At 39.0% G+C, this 14,030-nt stretch overlaps 2 protein-coding genes across 4 annotated transcripts; one reads left to right on the top strand and one right to left on the bottom strand.

The window, feature by feature from the left end:
- The first annotated feature begins 1,451 nt into the window (after positions 1 to 1,451).
- On the top strand, positions 1,452 to 9,526 carry LOC139145759 (uncharacterized). Its single transcript, XM_070717065.1, has 7 exons — positions 1,452 to 1,999; positions 5,896 to 6,136; positions 6,340 to 6,436; positions 6,881 to 7,047; positions 7,181 to 7,324; positions 7,913 to 8,167; positions 8,882 to 9,526. Exons 2-7 carry the CDS (start codon positions 6,047 to 6,049, stop codon positions 9,425 to 9,427), a joined length of 1,299 nt encoding a protein of 432 aa, XP_070573166.1. The 5' UTR covers positions 1,452 to 1,999; positions 5,896 to 6,046; the 3' UTR covers positions 9,428 to 9,526.
- LOC139145758 (uncharacterized) lies at positions 2,188 to 13,823 on the bottom strand. 3 transcript variants are annotated; one of them, XR_011555013.1, is made up of 6 exons: positions 13,377 to 13,823; positions 13,099 to 13,167; positions 8,859 to 9,004; positions 7,371 to 7,436; positions 6,244 to 6,298; positions 2,188 to 2,951 (listed from the first exon to the last, which is right to left on the bottom strand). XR_011555013.1 is itself a non-coding variant. In XM_070717064.1 (5 exons), exon 1 carries the CDS (start codon positions 12,332 to 12,334, stop codon positions 9,530 to 9,532), a length of 2,805 nt encoding a protein of 934 aa, XP_070573165.1. In that variant the 5' UTR covers positions 12,335 to 12,360; the 3' UTR covers positions 2,188 to 2,951; positions 6,244 to 6,298; positions 7,371 to 7,436; positions 8,859 to 9,004; positions 9,513 to 9,529. The 3 variants fall into 3 exon arrangements, 1 of the variants encoding a protein (XP_070573165.1); XR_011555012.1 differs by lacking the exon at positions 13,099 to 13,167 and having other exon boundaries at positions 13,377 to 13,815; XM_070717064.1 differs by lacking the exons at positions 13,099 to 13,167; positions 13,377 to 13,823 and adding an exon at positions 9,513 to 12,360.
- Between the last annotated feature and the right edge of the window lie 207 nt (positions 13,824 to 14,030).

Below are 14,030 nucleotides of genomic sequence, written 5' to 3' on the forward strand. Positions count from 1 at the left end.
GGCAGTATAAGCAGTGTAGAAAACGCAAACGGGGGCCGAAGAAGCAAAATGGAAAGCTGATGGACGCGATGTTGTGTGTTGGCCGCTACAGCTAACACACAGCATCGTACACAGGGCTGGCGAGAGAGTTGCCGACATCGACGGTTACTTACGAAAAGTGAATAAAAGACTGGCATTTTTGGAAGCGATCGAGTAGCTGAGGTAGGCAGGGATACGACTTGGGCCCAAGAACGCTGAATTTCGACAGTAATTTGGCTTTTTACGTCAAGTCCCAAAATGGATTTGAAGTCACCGACCCTACGCAGGGTTGTGGTGAGCGAGGCGATTAGCTGTAGCGGAACACATAGCATCGTACGCCGGGCTATAAGATTACACTGCCGTCCAAAGAGAATCTATTTAATCGGCACACAGTCCATATCCATGTAGCCGACAGTGAGATGCAAATGATATGCGGTCAAGGTCTCCTCAACTAACTTTCAGCTGGTTCTTCACTTTCTACTATTTTTTTAGTATTTTTTACAAAGGCACAGACTTATTCTACCTGCAACTTAAAACTGATAGTGATTTTGTAGCTCATTCTTTACTATTTTTCATAGTTTTTGATAGCCGGTAACACACACTCAGGGCTCGAAATTAACTTTTTGCCCTGGTAGTCCACTTGGGCTACCATTTTCTGAAGTTGGTAGCCCAGTGACAATGGCTGGTAGCCCATGCATATTTTAGTTAAGGGATTTTTTCATTAACAAGAGAAGAAAAAGCTATTTTTCAAGATTCTGCCAATGAAGTGAATTTGTTAGTCATTTGATGTGAATACTTGCACACCTTTATTACCCAAAGGAAACTGGTATAATTGACGACTGTGACACTAAAAAGTTTGGTGACCTATAATTGTATTGACAACCGTTTCATTCTCAAAGTTGCATGTCAATTTTGATAGTCGTCATGGCAATGACACCACCTTTTCAGCAGGGCTAAAAACAGACCATGGGCTTTCTGTAGTAGGGATGAGTTTGTGTCCAGCTGAATTTCATGTTCTAAGCTTTGGTAGTCCATGTGGGCTACCATTCATGGACTTTGGTAGCCCAAGGAAAAGTTGGTAGTCTGTGGACGCGGGACTACCGCTAATTTCGAGCCCTGACACTTCGTGTTCGTGTCGGTAGACTCTCCACAGTCGCTGTGCCTTGTTTTGTGCGCGCCCACGATGGGACTGCATTCGAAGGCTACGCGCTGCCAGACACAGCGACTGTCGGTTTTTGCAAGTAGGGCCTATATGAATATTCATTAGGGTTGTGACTTCAAAAGAAACACCTATCTAACTGGGGAGAGAATATATACTAGCAGCTAGTAAACCTCTATACGCGTATGGTTTTATTTTTCATTTCAATTTTATTTGGCTAAGGTACTTGTCATTTTTATTTGATTTACGGATGTGTGGTGTTCTATAAACCACAGTTACGAGTGGAGTGATACGTACCGGCCGCCGCGTACTATGCATATAATAATTGGAAGTTGGGAAACGGAATGGCCGTTTTACGCACCCCTCGCCGAGTTTGGAGGCCGATTTCCCTCACAATAAGCCTCAACTATATACTAAACCAGCATCGATGGCCTCCAATACATCTTACAATTCATACCTTCCAGCCTCTTTGCGTCAAAAACGACCTTCTGTCCGTTTTTGGGTCCGATTTCCGTGTTTTTTGGCGTGAAGGAACACTTTCATTCTACAGCTGTGGGCGGGGTCAGACCTGCCGCGTTGTGATTGGCTAGCTACTTCGAATTGACCCCTGATGACCTCTATTGGTTTGATCGCTCGTTTGAGACATTAAAATTAGGCTATGGAAAGGGATTGCTGATTGGCAGATTCGAGAAGACCGTTACACTTTCACTCAAAAGCAACAACGGGGTCAATCCGATACAACTACTGTTTTTGCAAGCCCATTATCAAAGAATATCAAGGATAAATCGATGAGATGGCGGAAGAGCAGTATTTTTTGACATGGTAATGTATTTGATTCTAGTAGCATTATTCCTAAACAATGTATAGTTGGTATTTTGAGAAGGGCCTCTCTCTCTCTCTCTCTCTCTCTACACACTCTCACTCACTCTCTCTCTCTCTCTCTCTCTCTCTCTCTATATATATACACACAGGGAAAATGCACAGAAAAATATATAGATACACACAGGGAAAACGGTGAAAAAAAACATTTATTAATGCACAGCTGTGTCAAATTTTTAAATTGAAAATTCACAAAGAAAACTAATTTGGTTTTGTTTAGATGTGCTTTTGTGGATTGATATTTTAATGCCAACTATTGAAACCCAGCCAGCAAATTAAGTTGCACTCTTTGTCCATATGGTTTCAGGACAAACAATCCATGTTTACTGAAAAAAAAGTAAACAAACAAAAAGCATTTGAAAAAGGTTCAAACAGGGTGTAATTAATTTTATTAATTCATAGTTCACATTACTTAACCCAGACCACTAAAAGGAGAATTTTTACAATCATCTTGCATGGTTTTATGATGAATTTCATGACTAATATTCCTTTGGTCCCAAATGTTTGCTTTATCATTCTCATATTGGAAAGCATCAACAAATGAAACAAAAGAATTATCAGAACCTCATCTTGTCAATGTGCTGTCAGAAGGTATTCTACCTTTATTTTGTGTAAAACCAGCAAACAATTAACAGTTGAAAGAACCATCAGGGGATCACAAAGGTCATCAAGAGGAACAGAAAATATTTACATATAAAGGGCAGACAGGGGGCAGACAATGCTGAAATCACAATTCAGTGCACTTAACATCCTTTATTAGCTGGTATGTAAATTTGTATACCAATGAAGTTGCATCATAATATAAAGTTACTGCTAAAAAGTCTTATTAAAGTGTCTGCATTTGGAAATAATTTCTTCATTGCCCAGCCATAGTTTATCACTGTTGTCTTCAGGGCTGAAAAGTACAAGGATACAAAGAACACATCAGAATAGTAAATTGTCAATTACACACATCATGTGACTATTTATCACTTATAAAGGCGTATTTGCAAAATTCATGACATGTTGTCTATATACTTTTTCAGGGTGCAGTCTTCATATGAAATGTGTGAAGACTGGGGTGATCTAATCACAGCTACAAACCTCAAACAAGCTTACAAGAATACCACTGGAAAAGATATCTCCATTAATATGCTAGGTAGACTGTTGCCTGTAGCTTTCAAGCAATCCAGATTGTCAAAAAAAAGGGTTGAGGGAAAAGTAATTGCAGTATACAGAGGGCTCAAAAAAAAATCTGAACATCAAAATGTCTGTAACTTGAGTTTCAATGAAATAAAAAAATGCATTCCAACATGTTATCATGTAACGAGAATAACTGAATCAACAATGACCATAGTACACTTTACTGGAGATATCTGTAATGGTCATCGAGTTGCAAAAGAAGTAACCATCACTGATAGTGGACACACATCTCTCAAAGTTTCCGGTAAAAACATTGATCTAACTGAACTTGGAATTCCATCATGTGTAATATTTACCCCTGCATCAATCAACTCAGTTCTATCACTGATAAGTAAGTTACGTGTTTGCCGTGGTTTTGAATGCAGTAAACTCAATGAGAAATGTGAAAGATGGGGAAGAGAAGACAAAGATGAAGAAGAGGCAAGACAGAGAAGTTCTTCCTGCAAGGGTGTTCTGTCATTTACTAAAATGGCCTACTCATGTAAGAACTGTGTCAAGGCAAAGGCGACACACTGCATGGAGAAAAAAATGCTGACAAATACAGAGGATAACACATCTTTTGAACTTGACAATGACGACGATCAAGACCTGTGTAGGATCTGGCAACAACTCAAAGAAAAACTTGACAATGTTTCTGGAATCAATGACAATTTCAGAATACTGTTGGAGTCACAGAAAGAAAATCTTGACAAAAGAGATCCAAGGATGAGAAAATGGCATCCTAGGTAATATATAAGATGTATTTTGAGCTGGACTGTAACTCATAGAGCACATACAGAAGCTTTACCCAGTATATGCTTGAAGCTCCATTAGGCGAGGAAAAAAAAAAATATCTGTTCAACGGGCCCGACCGACCCATATTTGGACCACTCCACATTTTTCTTTTTTTTCCCCGAAATCTTTACGAATCTGAAGAAGCGCGGAGATGTTATTCAGTGAACATCTGTCTGTAAGATGAATGACCTTTACATTTTCAATGACATTGACTTGAGTGAGATTGATACAGGCTATATGATTTGAAGAGTAAAGGTGGAAGCGCATCACAAACATTTGGTCAAGGTGAAGGGCATGGTTAATATGCCGTGGAAAATAAACTATTACGCCACGTGTTCCGTATAGCTTAGACACTCTGTACTGTATTGTTTCACCGGCGTTTATTTCACGTCCGAGTGGTTGTACAGTCTATATTTTCTAGTGTTCCTATTTTCAGTGTTCCTTTAAAACTCTTTATTGTTCTTTGAGTCATCACTCGTTCCGATTTTCATCATGGCTTTCTCCTATCGAATGTGTGATTGTAAGCAGCAGTTCTCACTGCAGGACGGACATGATTTGTGTTTCCGTTGTCGAGAATGCACAAGGAGTCAACCTTGTGACATTTGTTTGACTTGGACACAGGACGAATGGTCTAATTTCACTCCCTCGCTCGACGATGTCACCCTGTACATCCCCGGGGCTGACCCGTCAGTTTCTGAGTCGCGAGTTTTGGTTGGAATGCACCGTGCTCATATGGCTGGTGACACCAACACAGAAATTAGCTCCGTTAGATTCAGGTGGCGCCAACGAAGCTGTTCGTGCAAAAGGTGATCTTGCGAAGTTTTTCAGCGGGCGGGCAGATTTTAAAACTAATCAGCGGCGGGGAGAAAATATCGATATTTACTGTGGGCGGGGAAGAAATTTCATTACTTTCAGCGGGCGGGGAGAAAATTTTTGACAGTGGGCAACGGAAAATACGTAGAGGGAGGGGAAAGCGGCGTGCTTAATAGAACCTAACTTAGAGGGGAGCAATGTTCCAAGGTATACTGCTAACTGCTTGCATGGTTTTGTGTTGATCTGGGTTGCATCGTTGGCATCTAGTTGGCAATGGGGAATTTCAGTAGTAGGGAGAGGGCAGCGGGGAGCGTGAATTGTTGTGGGCAGTGGGGAGCGGGCAGACTGTAGATACCGGAGGGCAGTGGGCATCAAATTCAGTGGGAAGGCACATTTTCAGTGTATACCAGTGGGAGGGCAGTTACGAACAGCTCTCACTTCCCCTCCAAGTTTTAGGTCAGGGTCAAAAGTAAGAAAAATCGGTATATCAGCCTTCAAAACAGGTTTTGTGATGATTTTGAGAAATTCATGAACGTACTAAACAACATATCCAGTATATGTTATGTGACTAAGAAAAAGTATGAAACACCCAAAAAGTGTTTATATTATATGTTCTGTTTAAGAAAAACCAAAAAAAAAAATCAAAAAAAAAAAAAAAAAATCCGACCTACCTACCCAACTTTGAAGTCATCCCGCCCGTTGAACAGCTTTTTTTTTTTTTTTGGCCTTATATGGCATTTTTACCTCTGTCAAATATATTCTGTTTACAGGTTTCATGATTTCACTCTGAAGAAAAGTTGCAATGCATTGTTAAAGAAAATAAGATAAATTAGACCTTAATGTGATATTTTTTTTTATTTTAACAATAACTTTGAGAAATATATCATGAACGATCATGGCAGGCTTTGCACTGAACAGTAGTATGCAAAAATATAATTGAGATTATTACAGCATGAAGGCAACTTAACCTTAAACTTTCAAACGGAAATGACCCCTGTGCCTTCCTTCCCCCGAGTTATTTTGACTGACAAATGAACAAAAGTGATAGGCATGTTTTTCATTTCTTGCAGAGTAATTCAACTTTGTCTATCTCTTTGGGCTAGAAGCCCACAGACATATAATGACTTGAGGGAAAGTGGGTTCCTGACTCTACCATCTGGAAGACTGCTTCGTTATTATAAGCAAAGTGTTAAACAACAACCTGGATTCAACAGTGATATCATGCACTGGATGCACCAAGAGGCAACAAAATGTGGAAAGGATGATGGTTGTTGGACCGGTGGTATTATCTTTGATGAGATGGCAATTCAGGTAAATTGTCACACAAAATTTTACATAATGTAAACAGAAATTGGCTCTTAAAAATTGAAATGCATAAATTTGCATTTGCATTATTAAACCTATAAACTTATACATACCATATTTGCGGGACATTTGTCACTGGTCTGGATTATCACGGTGAATACTGATAATCTGCAGTAGAATAAAAAAACACTTACTTGTAATATTTACAGGAGGATTTGCATATAAGTTCAACTGGTGGAAGGTGGAAACTTGTAGGCTTTGTGGACATGGGGAAGGATAATGAAGTGTTTGATTATCTGCTGAAAGGTAAAGTTTTCACTCTATTACATTATTAATGCTCAGGGTTCAGTGGGATTTTCAACATACTTTGTGCTGAATGTACTCGGACAAATAGGAGAACTTCATAAAAATAAAAAATGTTGGCTCATGCTGTCATGTTGGCTCCAAATCTGTCCTTTGTGTGACTTTCACAGACATTTGCAAAATATTACTTTGAATTGAAATGTGTGCAATACAAGATTCAAGAATGTATTAGGGATTTAACACTGTAAAATTTTACTTTCAATTAATATGGAAATGTTTGCAAAGGAATAAAGGTTTCGTTGGTTTTTATCTTCTAAACAGTTTATAAGTCACATAAACATTGTCTGTAACAACATAGAATTTCAGTAAAACAGATTGAAAATGATTACAAATTTGTACTGTAAGTGAAATACATTTTACATCACTGATGGTGTCTTTCTGTTTAAGGGAGGAGAGAACCACTGCTGGCAACCCATGTTCTTCAGCTCGTTTATCTTGCTGATAATGGATTCAGATTTCCTATTTGTCACTATCCTACTAAGGAAGCAACATGTCCAGAGATAACTAACATATTTTGGAAAGCTGTATCAGTGTTGTCTGACTGGGGATTTCAGGTATAGTTGAAGAATAGTTTGTCAAATATTAGGCCACCATATTACTTTCTTCTTGATATTTTAATCTGTAAAAATGGCAATCCCCCAATACATATGAAATTAACCAACTGTTTATAACATTGAATATTATTAGGTCCACTATACCTGTATGGATGGAGCAAGTCACAATCGATCATTCATAAATGTGCACTTTGATGGAAGCCCTAGAGACGAGGCCTTCACAATGGCAAATCTGTATAATCCCGCACAGAAGATTGTTTTCTTAATGGATCCATCAGTAAGTATTCATTTGTATGGGACATGTATGCGAAATTATTTCTTACCTGGTTGTTCAGCCTTGTTACAGTGTTTAAGTGACTACAATGAATGGTACTGAATGCCAATGCTAGCTGAAAGTTAAAAAAATTAAATATGCTTAAAATGTGCTTTTTCTGAAAAAAAATTGATAACTACTTCAGTATTCTACTGATGCCACACACTTATTTATCCAACGTTTATCAATGCACAAGTATAGTAAGTTTTGTATTTGAAAAAATCATGTACAGTTTTGTCAGAGACTCCAGTGTACACTGGATCATATTTTTGGGGAAATTCCAAAATCAAATTTCTTGCACATATTAATTTTGTATAAGAAGATATAGTAAATAACACAGTACGACCAAAATAATATGTGTGCACAGACAGGAATTAGAAGTAGCATCCCATGTTCTCTCTCTTTCTCTCTCCCCATGTTAGTGTGTGTTTGTGTGTGTGTGTGTGTGTGTGTATATATATATATATATATATATATATATATATATATATATATATATTTTACACTGGTGTTCGCATGAATTCCATGTTTTCTTGATTGGTTTCTCAACAGCATATCTTTAAGAAGATACGGAACAACTTACTCAAAAGTGGAAAAGCGAAGTTTCATGTGAGGCAACTGCAGCATCAGGGAAACGACATAAGTTGGGATCATTGGATCAAAGCCTATAGATGGGATTGTGACAGAAATAGTGTCCGGGTTCACAGGAAACTGACTGATGAACATATTTACCCAAATCAAAGGCAAAAGATGAGGAACAAATTAGCAGAGGAAGTTCTTAATGAGGACATGTTGAATTTGATGAAGGTAATAGGGCTGGGGGCTGTTTCTAGATACTTCCAAATTTACAATATTGCAGGTATGACTAAATGATGATGTTCGATTTAAATTTTCAAGCTGAATACAGCATTGCATTATCCTTTTAACTGTGGAAATGTGAATTGCCATAATTTAATGTACTTGTTTTCAATCACGTTGTATTACTGAAATTGTTCTACCTTACAACAAGTCTTTGTTGCTAGCATCCCTTTTGAGCTAATTTACCTAAATATTTAAATTTACTAATTTAAGATATCTCGCTAAGTTTCCCCCATATTTACTATGGTCAATATGTCTTTTTAGTTAAAGGGACAAAGTTGGCCATTTTTCATGAATTTTGTTTGATGAAAGATACTACTTGTTTGACATGTTGAAAGGTACTGAATAAATAAGTGACCATTCATATATTCAATCCCTGTTATTGACACATACATGAAACCATTGTGAAAACAAATTAATGGTCATGACCATTAATTCATTTTTGTGATGGTTTCATTTAATTTGTTTAAAAGCGGGGTCAAATATACAATGTATGCATGGTCACCCATTCATTCAGTACCTTTCACCATGTCAATCAATATCTTGCATCAAACACAACTCATGAAAAATGGCCGACTTTGTCCCTTAAATTGCTTAAATTGCTGTTTTACAGTATTTCTGTAGTGATTACTTTGATTACCTTTGATCTTCATGGTATTTCAGGACTACAAAGAAAGTGTTGCAAGCACAGAGGTTGACTCAACCATAGAATTACTGGAAAACACAAGCAGGCTCATCAAGAACTTCAGGGATTCAAGACCAATCATGAATTTGGAAGATGAACGTCTGAAAGTGAATCGAGAAGTGTTAGACTGGTTTGTGAACTGGGAAAAGGAAATACGAGAAGAGGTCAGCATGTCAAAAAAGGAAAAACAGGCAGCACTCTTGAGTTTCCAAACACATGATGATATAGCTTCACTCTTGATGGGCTTTCAGCAATTGTGCTGTCATAAATTTCAGCAGAAAGTTAAATCAATTGTTCCATCACGTGTGAACAGTGATATCGTGGAAAATATATTTTGCCAACAAAGAGCAAAATTTAATGGGGCCAACACAAATCCTACATATTTGCAATATTGTAATACAATGAACAGTGTCATTCTGGGACAGAGCACAAATTCAAGAATGTCGAATGTTGGCAAAAATTGTTCTGCTCCATTCGCACTGTCGCTTGCATGTCCTCTGAAACAGAAAGTTATTCGTATGTAGGGAAATACAACAAAAACTATGAATGTACACTGCAAAATAAGAAGTGAACTATTATATGAGCTTCACCAACACAAACATTTCTTACCATTGTAAAATTGTTATTTAAAATTGACAATCAGGGCATAACCATGTTGACTCTTCAACCGCTCTCCACTGTGCTGCATTGATGAGTCCTGCACACTCACGATGATACCAACCATCACAACTATCACAACACACCCACTGTTCTTGGCCTTCAGACACTGTACAACATCCCATGCACAATTCTGTATCCTCTGACTCATCTTCTGTTGCCTTGCCTTTTCTTTTCTTTGAATATGGTTTCGATTTTGAAGAAGATTCTTTTCTGGCTATTGCCTTTCCCACAGTGGACTGTGTTTCTTTTGACTCACCAGAGCTGGATCTCTTCTTTGACTTTGAAGACGCTTTCCTGGCTATTGCCTTTCCCACACTGGACTGTGTTTCTTGTGAATTACTAGAGCTGGATCTTTTCTTTGATTTTGGTGGTGAAACAGATGCTTGGTGCTGTGTTGCTGATTGGAGTGTCATGGAGTCTGTAGTGGATGTAGTTTGCTGTTCTTCAGTTTGTATGACTGGGTTTGAAGCAGAAGAAGTACCCTGCTGGAAAATGCCTGGGTTTGGCATTTCATCGGTAGCCAAAATTACACCAACAAGCTTTCGACCTAGTTCTTCTTTGGTTATTCTTCCTGTATAGCGCTCATTATATGCTTGGCATAATACATGCAAGTCACTCTTTGTGAAAGATGTGCTGTCAAAGTATGTTGGATTTGTTGAGACAGCTGCCTTTAGAAGATAATGTGATGTACACTTGCCAGGAGTTTTGTCATTTGTGATGTCATTCACATTGACAATGATCTGCTTTTTCTGTTCCTTTTCCATCACTGACTTCCTGTGTGCCATCTTCTTCTTTCTTCCAAGTGTCTGCAGTAGGTCTTTTCTTGTTTGATTATTTGTGACTCGTATGTACTTGGACACTATGGTAGTGTACAGATCACAAATAACATCAGCTCCATCGACCAGATCTTCTATGGTTCTCACCACTACTTCAGTTTCATCTGTTTCATTTACCATTTGTGACTTTGGACAGTTTTGTAACAGTTTAACCCAGTGGTGAAATAGTGTTGTGTTATTCAGTACTTTGTCTTCTATATCTGCCAAAAGGTGAGTGTCTTCTTTCCCTTTGTGTACACTTTCTTCACGTACTCGACACTCTTCAACTTTCATGAAGAAATTGAATGCCTCATCAGAAATGTTGGTTAGGGCACCTCTGATGTTTTGTCTTCTGGCGGTTGCATGTAAGGTCTCTTTGTGAGCCGAAGACTTCAAGAGATCAGCGTGTACCCCCTCAAGTGTATCCAACATTTCAATGCTATATCTATGTCGTTTAACAGCAGCTGTTTTCTTCTTGTTATACATGTGTGTTCTTATTTGCTTGGTGTACTTGTGTCTGGTCTTTGCAATGCACATTCCACCGATGTATCTCAGATTACCTTTGGCTTCAACAGATAAGTTGAAATGTGGAATTTGTTGTTCTGTGGATGTTGTGCCGCTTGTGGAAGAATGTTCATCTTGCATTTCTTCCAATACTAGTCTACTGATTTCCTTTGCAATTTTCATTGCAATGCTGTATTCTCTAGGACTTGGTTTACGTTGATATAGTGTTTTACAGGTGGAGAGATACATATCACTTCTGTAGTATTTGATAAGGTTTGCGTTGTATTGGGTTAATTTCTTCACTGTAGTTGGTATCTCAGTGATGGTGTTTTTTCTGATTTCCAGTGACTTTTTAAACAATGTGGTGAAAAAATTGTCATACCTCAATTTATCACTTTGTAACCGTGTAATGATTTCATTTTCTTCTTCTTGTTGTGTTGTTATCGGTGTTTGAAATGTAATACTGGACAAGATTGCAGTTGATTCACTGGGTGTTGTTGCTGGTAAAATCATTTCTTCAACATCTATCAGCTCTTGCATGTCAAACTCTTCATGCTCACTGTCTTCTAGCTCTACAGCTGGTTCACTCTGTATTTGCTGTTCAGGAATAGCTTCACCCAGAGTCAGCGTGTCGGCAGTGTCATCAGCAGGATGGCTGTGTCTACCAGGAACATGCTGACGACAACAAGAGATGTCATTCCTACTTTCTATGTTTCCAGCATTTAGTTTATCGTAAAATTGTTGGACTGTGAGTGATGAAGGAACACATTTACCGATGCTGAACCCAGTTACACATATACCACTAACACTTGTTGCTCTGCCCACTGCAACAGCAAGCTGACCTGGTCTGTACATTTTCTCAGCATGAATGTGTACATAATCGAGTGACATTCCTTGAGACTTGTGCACAGTGATACCGAAGGCAAGTCTAAGGGGAAGTTGTTTTCGCTCTGCCAATAACTGATTAGTAATAGGATCATACTTGGTGAAACTGGTTCTGCTGAATGTATATATCTTGTTTATTTTGGCAAAGTAGACAGTTACTGTGATTTCCTCAAGCTTGACAACCTCACCGATCAGTCCATTCACAAACACTGCTGAAATGTTTCTTGTTAGTAGAACTGGAGCCCCAACCTTCAAATACAGTTTCTCTTGGACTGGAAACCTTTCTAAAACATGTTTGCTGCCTGTATCTTGTGAAATGTATAATTTGTGTTCACCTTCCATCTGTAGTAGTTTTTGTGCATTGAAATATTCAGCTTCAAAATTAGTGGCGAATAAATGTGTGATATCTTTGTCTGGAACAGTTGCCAATGGTCTCTGCAAGTTATTGAGGAACTGTACTGTCTGATTTGTAACATCTCCATCAGTTAATTCAGTCACTGCCTTTGCTAATGCTGCATCATGTTGACGAACCACTTTCTGGAGAATTATAGAGTGACAGAAGATCATTGGCCACTTGTCACTTGAAAAACAGAAGTGCCATGATCGCCACTAAAACATCTGGCACTGGTGGAAGCTGGCGAAAATCCCCGACAGCAATAACTTGTAGACCACCAAAGACACATTGATTTCCTCCTCACCATTCCACAAATATATTCAAGAGATTCAAATACCTTCTTGCTCATCATGGACACTTCATCAATTATGAGACACTCACACTCTTTTATGCGTTGCTTGCAGTCTGCATATTTTTCATCTGTCAGAATATATTCCACCAATTCTTCTCTTCCACGCCGTCCGTCTCCTATGCCACTCCAACTGTGAACTGTCATGCCATCTTCATAATGGGTACTGCTCAAACCAGTCGTCCCAGTAACGCTAACCTTTCTGCCCACTTTCCTCATCGATTGCAAAATCCTTTGCACAACATATGTTTTGCCTGTCCCAGCTCGTCCACTCAGAAAGAAACTGTGGCCAGACATGGCCATGTCCACAGCGTTTTCCTGGTCCGTATACATGTCGTTCGTGCGAAGTAAAATACTGTTATGATCAACACTGACAAAGACATGCTGCTAAAGATACTCGTTTGTGTACACTTAGTTTAGTATTAAATGCGGCGTCTTTTGACGGAGGGGAAGGAGAGAGAGCCGGCAAATTACCAGCTGATCAAATGTACACAGATTAAAGAATTAAAGCATTGTTTTTTATGATACCGACGAAGTTCAATGTTTTCATAGACTGCAATGTGAGAAAATGAGCAGGAAGATACTTACATAGGTGCGATAACATCCAATCATTTATCGCTACGGCCGACAATGTGGAGCCATGTTATGTGAATTTGCCTTGGAATTATAAACACAATTATTACAATTATTACAACTTGGAAAAGCGTAGCCAGTTTGCCAGTGTAAACCATGTGGTATTGTAACATGGGCAACGTACCATCACGCTCCTATTCTTATTTTGCACGATTGGCATTTAGATACTTACCTGAATGATAAAACAATAATAAAATTCCGTTATAATTATGTTAATAAAGGCAACAACTCACCTTCGAGGACCATGTAAGGCCGAGAAAAGTTGCACCAGTACCAGCGAGGTAGTACAGCGACCATGAGCGATCAAAACAACAGAGGTCATGATGAGACATGGGTAAATGCGCAAACTCAGTACCGAGGGTAGCTAGCCAATCACAGCGCGGCAGGTCTGACCCCGCCCACAGCTGTAGAATGAAAGTGTTCCTTCACGCCAAAAAACACGGGTTCCGTCGGAAATCGGACCCAAAAACGGACAGAAGGTCGTTTTTGACGCAAAGAGGCTGGAAGGTATGAATTCTAAGATGTATTGGAGGCCATCGATGCTGGTTTAGTATATAATTGAGGCTTATTGTGAGGGAAATCGGCCTCCAAACTCGGCGAGGGGTGCGTAAAACGGCCATTCCGTTTCCCAACTTCCAATTATTATATGCATAGTACGCGGCGGCCGGTACGTATCACTCCACTCGTAACTGTGATCGTGTCGGCTACATGGACGATCTGCCATTTAATCTTCACTGGAAAATATGGTTCTATAACAGCAGCCCATATCTTGGACTGTCTTGGACTTAGTTTGTCCATGGATGTAGGAAGCATGGTTTGTCCAATTTGTCAATCCGACACTGTTATGTCGGTCTAGAGCAGAGCAACGTACGCGAAACGTCGCCTCA

The sequence above is a fragment of the Ptychodera flava genome, chromosome 12 (genome assembly GCF_041260155.1).
Source record: "Ptychodera flava strain L36383 chromosome 12, AS_Pfla_20210202, whole genome shotgun sequence".
Taxonomy (NCBI): Eukaryota; Metazoa; Hemichordata; class Enteropneusta; family Ptychoderidae; genus Ptychodera; species Ptychodera flava.

What these genes read in the sequence shown, in the direction of transcription:
- LOC139145759 (XM_070717065.1), top strand. Translation starts at nt 6,047, where the DNA reads ATGCACTGGATGCACCAAGAGGCAACAAAATGTGGAAAGGATGATGGT. An exon ending in TGTCTGACTGGGGATTTCAG is followed by an intron (nt 7,048 to 7,180) that starts GTATAGTTGAAG and finishes GAATATTATTAG; the next exon opens with GTCCACTATACCTGTATGGA. An exon ending in TTTTCTTAATGGATCCATCA is followed by an intron (nt 7,325 to 7,912) that starts GTAAGTATTCAT and finishes GTTTCTCAACAG; the next exon opens with CATATCTTTAAGAAGATACG.
- LOC139145758 (XM_070717064.1), bottom strand. Translation starts at nt 12,334, where the DNA reads ATGATCTTCTGTCACTCTATAATTCTCCAGAAAGTGGTTCGTCAACAT.